The sequence below is a fragment of the Nannobrachium achirus genome (genome assembly GCF_963921795.1).
Source record: "Nannobrachium achirus genome assembly, chromosome: 23".
Lineage (NCBI taxonomy): Eukaryota > Metazoa > Chordata > Actinopteri > Myctophiformes > Myctophidae > Nannobrachium > Nannobrachium achirus.
The window spans coordinates 15,849,652-15,863,887 of record NC_137830.1 but is presented as its reverse complement, the minus strand read 5'-3'; the positions used below and the strand labels follow the sequence as shown (position 1 = coordinate 15,863,887).

Sequence of the window (14,236 nt, the reverse complement as noted above, 5' to 3'; positions counted from 1 at the left end):
AGTGTTGAAACTCGACAAGAAGGACACACAAGATGGCTACTCTTTGTCTCTGTTCGTGGATCGCGGTTTCAATCACGTTCGGGCGCCGCTTCTCTATCGCTCCTTTCCCTGCTTCGCCGCACGTAAACGAATGGAATTGATCTCCCCTCCGCCTCGCCAAAGTAAGATCGCCGACCTCTGCAGGATGAATATGTACGCTGTATCGAGCACTCCATTACGTGTTGTTATCATGTGGGCTTTGTTTTTTTAAAACATGTTTGTAAATAAATGGCTTATTTCTTCGGCGCTACCTCTGTTCAGAGGGTTCTGCCGCGGCTTGCAACGTGTTAATACGTCGTTGTCGGGTGGAAACCCTGTATGTCCAAAACCGTTCGTTTTGCATTTATCGTTTAAAAAAAGATTTAAACTTGTGAAAACAGCAGATCTAGATCTGCTGTTTTCACTACTTTTATGCAACCATGATGAAGCAGGGCTTCACTTTACGAAAGAACGTACAAATTTGAAACTTGGAGATACGAGGTTTCCGCTCGACAACGACGATGTGTTTCTCAATAAAACATTTGAAAAAGTGTAAGTGAGAAACACTTTGAATCAGGGGCATAGTTCTGCCGATTTAAAATGACTCCAATACGGAAATAAAACTTCCTATGATTGGCCGCTAGTTGCGCTGTTTCCCCCCCTGGCCGATCGCAAAAAGAATTGTTCTCCATTGGATCCCATTCATTTTCCCCTTTTGTTTTCTAACCTTAATTAACATTTTCATGAATACTGTATGGTTCCTATCGCTAGTTAAAAATTGCCTTTCAATCACCATCATATTCGTTTTGTCGAAATGTGGTCCAATTTATTTTAAAATAAATGTTAAAGTTGCGGGGGGGGCGTGGCCAACTAAACTGATACCAGCCGGCTGTGTTCTTCTTCGTGTGCTGTATTTTGGGAGGCTCCGACCACATTCTCCCATGTATCCCTGCGGTTGCACGTGACCGTTGGCAGCCAATAGCATCTCTGATGCCTTTACAATTCTATGATGGCGACACCCATTCCAAGGGGTAGAAAGGGCCATTTGTGCTGCATAGAAACCAACGGCTTCGCATCGTCCATATTTTTCTACAGTCTATGCTTTGAATGCTTTCATTCAGAGATGTCAAAATTCTGCCAAATTCCTGGGACCAATTGCTACCTGATCTGCACCTGTCCTGTAGTCATGTCTAGTTAGTTAAAACCCATTTTTTACAGATTTTATATTTTACTATGCTGCATTTATTGTCTACAATTGCATTCTTTAATTTTTTGACAAACTGTACAACAGCACTTTGTACTGACCGTGTAACACTTTGCGGTTTTGACAGGTGTTATTCTAAATATAGTTGATATTATTACTATTATAGGAACTCTAAGATGTCAATTTATCAGAGTCAGCTGTGGAAATTACCCATGGACGGATTAACCCCCGCAAGGGCCCCTGGCCGATAATTTTTTAGGTCCCCCCCGCACTCCACCATAACCACCCCTCCCTCCCGACTCGCACTACCCAGCTCAGATTTTAAGCCATGATGATCATCTGTAGGCCAAGAAAGCACCTGTATACAACAGAGGAGGGGCCCACACATTTGATTTTTAATTAACATATACATTTAATTTTAGTAAATTGTCAATGACCACGCGGCCCATTTCCCCCAAGGGCCCCTGAGAGCCAAGGGCCCCTGGCAACGGCCCCACCGGCCCAATGGATAATCCAGCCCTGAAATTACCTGGCTGAAATGTTTCAACGTTTTCGAAACACTGAAAGTGTTTTTATCTCCCTCGTACAGTTCCAGCCCCTGCCTCCAACCTCTCTCTGACTCAGACTTCTGACAGCGTTCTGACGTTGACGTGGACGCCCCCCGCAGGTCACTGGGAGAACTACAGAGTGTTTCTCTATAATGGCTCCCAGGAGTTATCCAGCACCACGCTGGACAGAGAGGCCGTGGAATGCAGTTTCCCCGGGCTCGGTCTAGTCGCTGGGAGGCTGTACAGGGCGGTGGTGAGAGTGGAGAGTGGAGGAGAGGCGGTGGACACCAGCTGCCATGGTGGAATAGGTGAGCAGGGGCGTCACAAGGGGTAGGAAAGTGGGACTGAGTTACCAGGGCCCAAGGTGGAGGGGCCCTAGTAACTTTAGCTATTGAAAAATAGCAGATATACAAGCTCACAGCGCGGCACCGAGTGCCGCGCTGCGAGCTTGTAGATCTGCTATTTTTGAAAAGTCGTGAAAATGTGCGCAAATCTTGTATTTTTTAAGTGAACATTTGTAACTCAAATTTTGCTTCTGGGGGGTCCCTGGAACTAAATATTTTGAGATGGGGGGGGGGGTCCTTCACGTGAAAAAGTTTGAGCATCACTGACATGGAAACATAGGTTTCTTGGCACACATTTTCAATCAGCAGTCACAGCCACGACATGCAGGTGAGACATGGAAACATAGGTTTCTTGGCACACATTTTCACGATTTAAAAAAGATAGCAGATCTACAAGCTCGCAGCGCGGCACTCGGTGCCGCGCTGTGAGCTTGTATATCTGCTATTTTTCAATAGTCAACATTCATGGGGGGCCCGCAGTGAATCCTTGTACCCAGGGCCCAGAATTTGGTGTGACGCCCCTGTTAGGTGAGCTCAAAGTTGAACAGTTGATCAACGTTACAATTTGGTTCGCCGGAGATGCAGTGAAGTAGTGATCATTTTCATTGATTTTATGTTAACACAAATTACTCTGCCTGCCATCATTTGAGAAAATAAATACATTGTATTTGCTGGCATAAAAAAACAAACTCCCAAAATATACTATATTAACCCTAACCCTGGCTAGAAAGTACGTTGAATTTCTGGGGTACCTGGGCGGGGTTGCACCACCTCACACTAAGTTCAAACGTAGCCTAGTTGTAACGTAAATGGCTTCTAAGTCAAGACTTACGCATTACTACAATTTCAGCTGTTGCACCACTCTAACGTATCTCTAAGTAGCCTAACTACTAAATATTTACACCAGCCTTTGGGCAGCACTAAGTCCTTACTAAGTAACCTATCACTATGGGAGTAGAGCAACTACACTACTAACGTGGCAGACAGCATTATATCGGCTATTTAATTAATTCAACAATGAAACGACCCATCTGTTTAAAACATACATTAAGCCCTATATACATTTCGGCCATTTGAAAATAGCCGATCTACAAGCTCACGATGTGTCTGCTATTAATAGAGTATTTCTATATCGCAGGATTGATACTTTTTTAATTCATTTGAGTACTTTTCAACCACTGCATATACAGCACAACAGCGAATTGAACGGTGCGCTCTCTTCCCCTGTGTCTCCAAATATGCGTTGCCCTGCGTTACTTCACAACGGGGAAAAATGTATGAGGCCAATATAATTTAATAAATAACTTGGTGAATAAAATCAAGCAGTGGTAGTTATATTTTTTTTCATTGTTTTGTCATGTTACGTTTGTCTCTGTCTGTGTGATAACAGCATGTATCATGTGTCCCGCCCTCCTCTCTCCAGCTCCTGGCTCGGTATTGGACCTCCACATCCGCCACTCAGACGAGACCTCCCTGAGCGCCATGTGGAGCCACGCCCCCTCTTCTTTACGCGACAGCTACTTCCTGGAGATTCGCTACGGTAATATTTGATGTGAACATAATGTGATGGTGGAGCAGGCGTCACAGAACCTTAACCACTTGAAACCCAGCATCCAGCAACGCTGTGGGCGCTGGGAGCGTGTTCTCTCCTCCACGTCATCAGTGCCCATACCCTAGATCAGGGGTATTCAACTAAATTGTCTAGGGGGCCACATTGACAGAAACCCAAGGGGCCGGGGGCCGCACTAACGTACCCCCCCCCCCCCCCCCCCCCCCAGCTATTGTACACTTGAAACAACGGCACTACTACATTTGGCACTACGGCACTACTACATGATGGCCAACCTGGCTTTGATGATATCTTAGAGTATATGTCGACCTTATTGACAGTGCACACACAACTGCCTTCTTTGATGCTTTAACGATGCTCAACGAGGATCAGGTGGGTCGCAGACACACACACTCTGCTGCAGTGCTCTGACTGGAGTCACTTCACTTGAATATGATCAGGGATTACTGTGATTATGGTAAGATGAAGCTCACGTTTCATATCGCGCAAACCATACCTATAACGTTCATTAGCCTCCACAAAAAAACTATTTTGGATTTTTTTTTTTTTTTTAAATCTTTAAAAAAAAAAAAAATTGTTCCACGGGCCACAAGGAAGCAGCAAGAGCCGTTGGCCGCCGCGTCCACGTCCATGGACGCGGCCGTGGACGCGTCCATGGACGCGGCCGCGAAAAAAACGTCCGTGGACGCGAGGCCGCGTCCACGGACGCAAACGGCCGGCCGTCCCGGCCGTGGACGCGGCCGTGGACGCAGACGGCCGGGGACGCGGCCGTGGACGCGGCCGTGGACGAGGCCGCGGCCGTGGACGCAAACGGCCGGCCGTGGACGCAAACGGCCGGCCGTGGACGGGTCCATGGACGAGGCCGCGAAAAAAAGGCAGCGAAAAAGAAAAAAAAAGGTGGCTATTGTATGTATTTTTTGATGGAGATTTCAAATATGACCTTCTTTTTTGCATAGGACAACTCTAACCTGCATCAATTGGTATTTTATAATTGCCAATTGTACCCCATCCATCTAAAAAACAAATTGGATGTCTATTGTATGTATTTTTTGATGGAGAATTCAAATATTAATTTCTTTTTGGGATAGGACAACTCTAACCTGCATCAATTGGTATTTTATAATTGCCAATTGTACCCTATCCATCTCAAAAACAAATTGGATGTCTATTGTATGTATTTTTTGATGGGGAATTCAAATGTTACCTTCTTTTTTAGATATGACAACTCTAACCTAAATCAATTGGTGCATCAACCTACTTACTATCTATCTGTCTATCTATCTATCTATCTATCTATCTATCTATCTATCTATCTATCTATACTTCACCTTTAGTCCAGAAGAGAGTTCAGCCTCAGGAACTTGCACACATGGAACTGTGTCATGACTGTGTCATGGAGCTAAAACAGAGCTATGTTAAATACTCACAATGACTCTGATGGACCAATCAGGGTGGTGGTGGGGGGAGGGATCAACAATAGACAGAAACTGGATAATGCTTTGTTAACTGTCCCACCTAAGTCCCTGCTAGTCTGAACAAACATCACCTTCCCTCTCATAACACTACTACTACTACATTTATATAAAGCTGCTCTTGCATTTGAATTCAAGTCTGACACAAGTTAAGGTTAACTTAGGTAGTATTTCATTTCGCTGGCTTTTAGGGTCTGTGTGAGTGTGTAGGCTCACAAATTATTATAATTGTCATTAAGTGACTCTGAGATCTATCCATCCATCCATCCATCCATCCATCTATTTATTTATACTTACTGTTTACATTTTCTATAAATATTTATTTCTATATAAAACTCAGTTGTGTGGAGTTATTGTGTGCCCTTTATTGTTGCTAAAGAGTCCATTTGTTCACTAGACATTAAGTCAAGGTTACTATTTTGAGTTGAAGCTAAGTGTTTTATTGCTTTGTGGTTTAACATGATTTAAAAGGCAAATTCATTGTTATGGTTACTTTAGAAGACTGCTTTTGCATTCATGAGTTAAGAGAGCCAAGCTAATTCAAAGAGTTAGGTTAAAGGAACACAAAACATGACCTAACTCACAGCTGCCATTGGACAGACAGTTACAACATACTCTTATCTTTCACAGAACAGACAATTATCATTTATTTTATCTATTTGAGACTATGTAGCTGCTCTAGGGGAAATAGAGCATTATATCAGCCTATTCAATTGATAATGACCAATGGGTGCCATTTTCTAAGTAGTTAAAGCATATTAACATAACAATATATGTGGCCTAGACATGGATATTGCCCAATCAACTCGTAATCTACAGAAATGTCCACCACATCACACAGTATAAAACCTAGTAGGCTTAGTGGATTACCTATGTTAAATCATGTCAGGTTAGTTTGGTTCAAGGTTCAAGTATAATAATTTATGAGCCAAAAATGTGCACAAATGTACAATCACATCTAGGCTAGAATGATAACATAAAGTCCCGACTACTCCTTGTTATTGTGGTCCTAAATACTACAATGATTAGTTTGGATGCATTGCTTCTATCATGTCCAATTAAAAATAAATACATTACATATACAGAAATCTGCCTTCTCCTGTATTGTATTAGTGACATTCATTATAAATAGTAAAATAACAGGACAGAGCAAAAAAGGCCTCTGCAAAAAAGGCCTCTGCAACTAACCTAACCTAACACACACTATGTGTTAATGTTGATCAATATAATAATGTAAAAATACAAAGTTAAGTAGACCTAAGTAAGAAATAGTAAATACATTGTAATAATACATTGAAGGGGAAATGTAGGAAAACAAATGCAACTCAGCATTGAATTTATGGCAAACATTTTGCTACTCAACCCTTTCCAAATAATATACAATTAAGAAGTGGGATGTTCCACTTAGTAAGAGAAAGAATTAATGACATATATTTTTTTTAAAAGCTAGAAGACTCACCTATTATAGTAACCATGTGAATTGCTAATAATGTTATGGGTCAGATGTGTAAAGATCTATCACATTGTATTGTTCTTTTCAGACTCAACAATAATAATGATGATGTTACTTAAATGCTGATCAATGTGTGAATCTGGCTCTTATCAGGTGTGTGTTTTCTCTCCCTGTCCTGTGCTGTCCTCAGTTAAACCAAGACAGTACTGTTGTGACCAATGTGGAAAAAGCCTTCAGCTCAATTTATTATCTCAAAGTAGACCAGAGAATTCATACCGGAGTGAAGCCATTCAGCTGTGAACAATGTGGGAAGTATTTTGCTCGTCTGGACAATTAAAAGTTCATAAGCGTTCACATACTGGAGAGAAACCTTATTGTTGTGACCAGTGTGGGAAAAGATTTGTTCAAAAGGGGATTTTAAAAGAACACCAGAGAATTCACACTAGAGAGAAGCCCTATTGCTGTGACCAGTGTGGGAAAAGCTTTACTCGATTGTCTTATCTCAAAATACATGAACGAATTCACACAGGAGAGAAACCGTACAGCTGTGTCCAATGTGGGGAAAAGTTCAGTTTAACGGCTGCTCTGAAAGTACACCAGAGATTTCACACCGAAGAAAAGCCTTACTGCTGTGAACACTGTGGCAAATGTTTCACTGTAAAATCTAGCCTCGTACAACACAAGAAGATTCACACTTGAGAGAGACCTTACTGCTGTCACCAATGTGGGAAAAGGTTCACTCTGAAGACGGCTCTGAAAAGACACCTGAAAATCCACACTGGTGAGAAGCCATATACTGCTGTGTCCAGTGTGAGAAAAGGTTCAGTGATATTCATCATCTCAAAGCACACCAGAAAAATCACACTGGAAAGAAACCTTATTGCTGTGACCAGTGTGGAAAGAGCTTTCCTAGACTGGAACATATCAAAATACACCAACAAATTCACACCGGAGAGAAACCTTATATCTGTAACCAATGTGGGGAAAACTCTGTCAGGTACATGTCTACCGTTAGAGGCCACTGGCATGAGTGCCTTTTTAGCTCTGTTGGGGCTTGGTGAACCCTGTGGGCCTTGAGCCTGTAATAAAGTATTGCTGTGCAGTGTGAGTGTCTGATTGCATGTGATCAGATAAAGACACAACAGAGGCCTTTTTTGCTCTGTCCTGTTATTTTACTATTTATAATGAATGTCACTAATACAATACAGGAGAAGGCAGATTTCTGTATGTATGTAATGTATTTATTTTTAATTGGACATGATAGAAGCAATGCATCCAAACTAATCATTGTAGTATTTAGGACCACAATAACAAGGAGTAGTCAGGACTTTATGTTATCATTCTAGCCTAGATGTGATTGTACATTTGTGCTGTTTACATTTTTGTCTCATAAATTATTATACTTGAATCTTGAACCAAACTAACCTGACATGATTTAACATAGGTAATCCACTAAGCCTACTAGGTTTTATACTGTGTGATGTGGTGGACATTTCTGTAGATTACGAGTTGATTGGGCAATGTCCATGTCTAGGCCACATATATTGTTATGTTAATATGCTTTAACTACTTAGAAACTGGCACCCATTGGTCATTATCAATTGAATAGGCTGATATAATGCTCTATTTCCCCTAGAGCAGCTACATAGTCTCAAATAGATCAAATAAATGATAATTGTCTGTTCTGTGAAAGTTAAGTAGACCTAAGTAAGAAATAGTAAATACATTGTAATAATACATTGAAGGGGAAATGTAGGAAAACAAATGCAACTCAGCATTGAATTTATGGCAAACATTTTGCTACTCAACCCTTTCCAAATAATATACAATTAAGAAGTGGGATGTTCCACTTAGTAAGAGAAAGAATTAATGACATATATTTTTTTTAAAAGCTAGAAGACTCACCTATTATAGTAACCATGTGAATTGCTAATAATGTTATGGGTCAGATGTGTAAAGATCTATCACATTGTATTGTTCTTTTCAGACTCAACAATAATAATGATGATGTTACTTAAATGCTGATCAATGTGTGAATCTGGCTCTTATCAGGTGTGTGTTTTCTCTCCCTGTCCTGTGCTGTCCTCAGTTAAACCAAGACAGTACTGTTGTGACCAATGTGGAAAAAGCCTTCAGCTCAATTTATTATCTCAAAGTAGACCAGAGAATTCATACCGGAGTGAAGCCATTCAGCTGTGAACAATGTGGGAAGTATTTTGCTCGTCTGGACAATTAAAAGTTCATAAGCGTTCACATACTGGAGAGAAACCTTATTGTTGTGACCAGTGTGGGAAAAGATTTGTTCAAAAGGGGATTTTAAAAGAACACCAGAGAATTCACACTAGAGAGAAGCCCTATTGCTGTGACCAGTGTGGGAAAAGCTTTACTCGATTGTCTTATCTCAAAATACATGAACGAATTCACACAGGAGAGAAACCGTACAGCTGTGTCCAATGTGGGGAAAAGTTCAGTTTAACGGCTGCTCTGAAAGTACACCAGAGATTTCACACCGAAGAAAAGCCTTACTGCTGTGAACACTGTGGCAAATGTTTCACTGTAAAATCTAGCCTCGTACAACACAAGAAGATTCACACTTGAGAGAGACCTTACTGCTGTCACCAATGTGGGAAAAGGTTCACTCTGAAGACGGCTCTGAAAAGACACCTGAAAATCCACACTGGTGAGAAGCCATATACTGCTGTGTCCAGTGTGAGAAAAGGTTCAGTGATATTCATCATCTCAAAGCACACCAGAAAAATCACACTGGAAAGAAACCTTATTGCTGTGACCAGTGTGGAAAGAGCTTTCCTAGACTGGAACATATCAAAATACACCAACAAATTCACACCGGAGAGAAACCTTATATCTGTAACCAATGTGGGGAAAACTCTGTCAGGTACATGTCTACCGTTAGAGGCCACTGGCATGAGTGCCTTTTTAGCTCTGTTGGGGCTTGGTGAACCCTGTGGGCCTTGAGCCTGTAATAAAGTATTGCTGTGCAGTGTGAGTGTCTGATTGCATGTGATCAGATAAAGACACAACAGAGGCCTTTTTTGCTCTGTCCTGTTATTTTACTATTTATAATGAATGTCACTAATACAATACAGGAGAAGGCAGATTTCTGTATGTATGTAATGTATTTATTTTTAATTGGACATGATAGAAGCAATGCATCCAAACTAATCATTGTAGTATTTAGGACCACAATAACAAGGAGTAGTCAGGACTTTATGTTATCATTCTAGCCTAGATGTGATTGTACATTTGTGCTGTTTACATTTTTGTCTCATAAATTATTATACTTGAATCTTGAACCAAACTAACCTGACATGATTTAACATAGGTAATCCACTAAGCCTACTAGGTTTTATACTGTGTGATGTGGTGGACATTTCTGTAGATTACGAGTTGATTGGGCAATGTCCATGTCTAGGCCACATATATTGTTATGTTAATATGCTTTAACTACTTAGAAACTGGCACCCATTGGTCATTATCAATTGAATAGGCTGATATAATGCTCTATTTCCCCTAGAGCAGCTACATAGTCTCAAATAGATCAAATAAATGATAATTGTCTGTTCTGTGAAAGATAAGAGTATGTTGTAACTGTCTGTCCAATGGCAGCTGTGAGTTAGGTCATGTTTTGTGTTCCTTTAACCTAACTCTTTGAATTAGCTTGGCTCTCTTAACTCATGAATGCAAAAGCAGTCTTCTAAAGTAACCATAACAATGAATTTGCCTTTTAAATCATGTTAAACCACAAAGCAATAAAACACTTAGCTTCAACTCAAAATAGTAACCTTGACTTAATGTCTAGTGAACAAATGGACTCTTTAGCAACAAGAAAAGGCACACAATAACTCCACACAACTGAGTTTTATATAGAAATAAATATTTATAGAAAATGTAAACAGTAAGTATAAATAAATGGATGGATGGATGGATGGATGGATGGATGGATGGATAGATCTCAGAGTCACTTAATGACAATTATAATAATTTGTGAGCCTACACACTCACACAGACCCTAAAAGCCAGCAAAATGAAATACTACCTAAGTTAACCTTAACTTGTGTCAGACTTGAATTCAAATGCAAGAGCAGCTTTATATAAATGTAGTAGTAGTAGTGTTATGAGAGGGAAGGTGATGTTTGTTCAGACTAGCAGGGACTTAGGTGGGACAGTTAACAAAGCATTATCCAGTTTCTGTCTATTGTTGATCCCTCCCCCCACCACCACCCTGATTGGTCCATCAGAGTCATTGTGAGTATTTAACATGGCTCTGTTTTAGCTCCATGACACAGTCATGACACAGTTCCATGTGTGCAAGTTCCTGAGGCTGAACTCTCTTCTGGACTAAAGGTGAAGTATAAATAAATAGATGGATAGATAGATGGATAGATGGATAGATAGATAGATAGATAGATAGATAGATAGATAGATAGATAGATAGATAGATAGATAGATAGATAGATAGTAAGTAGGTTGATGCACCAATTGATGCAGGTCAGAGTTGTCATATCTAAAAAAGAAGGTAACATTTGAATTCCCCATCAAAAAATACATACAATAGACATCCAATTTGTTTTTGAGATGGATAGGGTACAATTGGCAATTATAAAATACCAATTGATGCAGGTTAGAGTTGTCCTATCCCAAAAAGAAGGTAATATTTGAATTCTCCATCAAAAAATACATACAATAGACATCCAATTTGTTTTTTAGATGGATAGGGTACAATTGGCAATTATAAAATACCAATTGATGCAGGTTAGAGTTGTCCTATGCAAAAAAAGAAGGTCATATTTGAATTCTCCATCAAAAAATACATACAATAGACACCTTTTTTTTTCTTTTTCGCTGCCTTTTTTTCGCGACCTCGTCCATGGACCCGTCCACGGCCGGCCGTTTGCGTCCACGGCCGCGGCCTCGTCCACGGCCGCGTCCACGGCCGCGTCCCCGGCCGTCTGCGTCCACGGCCGCGTCCACGGTCGCGTCCACGGCCGGGACGGCCGGCCGTTTGCGTCCGTGGACGCGGCCTCGCGTCCACGGACGTTTTTTTCGCGGCCGCGTCCATGGACGCGTCCACGGTCGCGTCCATGGACGTGGACGCGGCGGCCAGCGGCTGTCTCTCCAAGGAAGGTCCCCGCGGGCCGCCAGTTGAATACCCATGCCCTAGGTGGTGGGGTTGGCAAAAGGGCCTTTCTGTGTGGAGTTTGCATGTTCTCCCCGTGTCTCCTAGGGTAGGTACCCTCACAAAAACATGCACCTGTCCACAAGTGTCCTTGGGCAAGACACGCTTAACCCCACACTGCCATTGCCCGCATTGAGGATGCTGGCATCGACTGTTCACTTCACCTCCTGATGTATGAATGAATGAACCATTGTAAAGTGCTTTGAGAGCTTTAAAAATGCAATTCATCTTTCAGTGAAAGCTTCCCCCACATTAACTTCCCTCCTACATAATTTCCTCCAAATTTAAATTGGTTAGGAATGGTCTAAACCTCAGATCAAATGCTTGGTTACGATACCTTCATTTTCATTTGATCGCGAGGACGTTCCACGTTAACGTATGTGGACGTCCTGAAGAAGGATGCGGGAGCTGAAAGCTCTTCGGAGCTGGCCGGGTGTATGGAGAACCGGAACGATTGGAGACTCCGATGGAAGCTCGTCTGAGGACGACCGAGAGATTTGTGGGGGGTAAAACATGTCTCTCTTTCTTTGGTCCCTGGTCGTGGAACGAACTTCAGACTAGACTCAAATTCCCCTGAGAAGCTTCAAAAGGATATTTATCCACAAACATTTGCACTTCATGTCCGGATGTTTATTAGCCTTGTGGTATAGGTTGCTTGTTCTTTGTACATGTTGTACTTTGTATAGGTCGATTCTGATGAGTAATGGCCTTTTTTTTGTTGTAAAGTGTATCACTTTGGAGTTATTTCATTGTAATTGTACAATGGATGTCCTATTTTGTTGTTTGTTTTGGTATTGTATGTGTAGCAAAGATTGTGTCATTTTATTTCTGCCTCTTGGCTAGTTCCCACTTGAAAAAGTTAAATAACGGTTAAATAACATGTACAGAAAAACTGAAAAGACACTAGTATAGAGCCTGGAGGGACTCCGCTTGACCATATGGGTTTAATAAGTTGTTAAAGTGTATTATTATGCATCATTACTTCCAGGTAACGTCACCGTGGCTACCAGGGGGGTGGAGCCTAACATGAGAGAGTGCACGTTCAACGTGCTCACGCCCGGGAGGCTGTACACCATCGCCGTGGCGACCAGGAACGGGCCGCTCAACAGCACTACCTCTGTGGACGGACGGACAGTGTGTGTGTGTGTGTGTGTGTGTGTGTGTGTGTGTGTGTGTGTGTGTGTGTGTGTGTGTGTGTGTGTGCGTGTGCGTGCGTGTGTGTGCGTGCGTGCGTGTGTGTGTGTGTGTGTGAGAGATCAGTTTTAGATCAATTGAGTAATAGGCATAGAGTATATATATATATATAATAGAGAGCGGACCAGCCCTGCCCCCAGCTATCATTTCAATGCAAGTGCTCAGTGGCGTTTGAAGCATGCGGAAGTAGCCAATCCAGGTGCATTCTGGGGGAAATTGGCCACTACCTAGTGGCCAAAATGTTTGACTTCGAGACGTAATGACGTCACGAACGACGTCGACGTCCATTGAACCCTATGGGGCTTTTTAGCCGTGACATCATTTTGTAGGCAGAGGAGAACTCTGCCCCCAGAGCATTTTCTATCCCTCGCTATTTCAACAGATCCGAGACAAAAATAACGACTAAAGTATAATTCTAACACTTTCCTCTCAACAACAAAGAGAAGAAAAATGTGAAAATAGTAAAAATAGTAAAAAGATTCACGGAAACTGGGGGCAGAAATTCTCCTCTGCCTACAAAATGATGTCATACTTAACAGCCCCATTGTAGACCCCAGCGGCACGCTCTTATGCATGTATGTTTCACCCCACCTGAAATTCCAGCTTTGGCCAGTAGGGCGGCCACTTCAATGTTTACAAGCCGTTCTGGGGGCTTGGTAATAAGTTATATGCACAGAGGCCATTTTGGAGAGAAGTTGGTTCTCTTCTCACTTCCTTCTCAGGTGTTACCAATGATACTAATGAAGGCTCTGTTCCATTCTGGTCAGTGGAAACACTCTGCTATCACCAGAGGTCCATCTCAAAGTGTGGTCCAGGGACCCTCGTGGTTTCTTGAGGGTTCCAAATTACCCCTTAAAAGGTATGTAACTCTGAGAGTGTGCAAATGGAAGCAAATGGACCCTTACAGGTCCATTTGCTTCCATTTGTACACTCTCAGGTGTTATGGGGGCCCTTGAAATAAAAGGTTTGATTTATTGCGGTGATTAAAAAGCCCCCATACCATGGGTATAATTGTGTTGATAGCACACACCTGCAGTGGTTGGAGGCGGTCGTCTACACCGCCTGGTTGACAATATCAATAAAGTTATTTGAAGCAAACAATAATGCCAACTTTATTGTCGTTCGGACATTGTTGCACCACCTCTCCCCTCTTCGTTGGGAGAGGGAGACCACTGACATAAACCCATATGGATTGTCAGTTTTAACCCGTTAACGGGAATTTAGCTATTGAAAAAT

At 41.9% G+C, this 14,236-nt stretch overlaps 1 protein-coding gene across 1 annotated transcript in view; it reads left to right on the top strand.

The window, feature by feature from the left end:
* LOC308309219 (receptor-type tyrosine-protein phosphatase beta-like) overlaps positions 1-14,236 on the top strand; it is a 119,451-nt gene that overhangs the window by 23,877 nt on the left and 81,338 nt on the right. Inside the window, exons 6-8 of the mRNA XM_080754722.1 lie at positions 1,812-2,078; positions 3,538-3,654; positions 12,795-12,944. Of these exons, the coding sequence (XP_080610848.1) occupies positions 1,812-2,078; positions 3,538-3,654; positions 12,795-12,944 (534 nt within the window). The remainder of the gene's footprint in view (positions 1-1,811; positions 2,079-3,537; positions 3,655-12,794; positions 12,945-14,236) is intronic.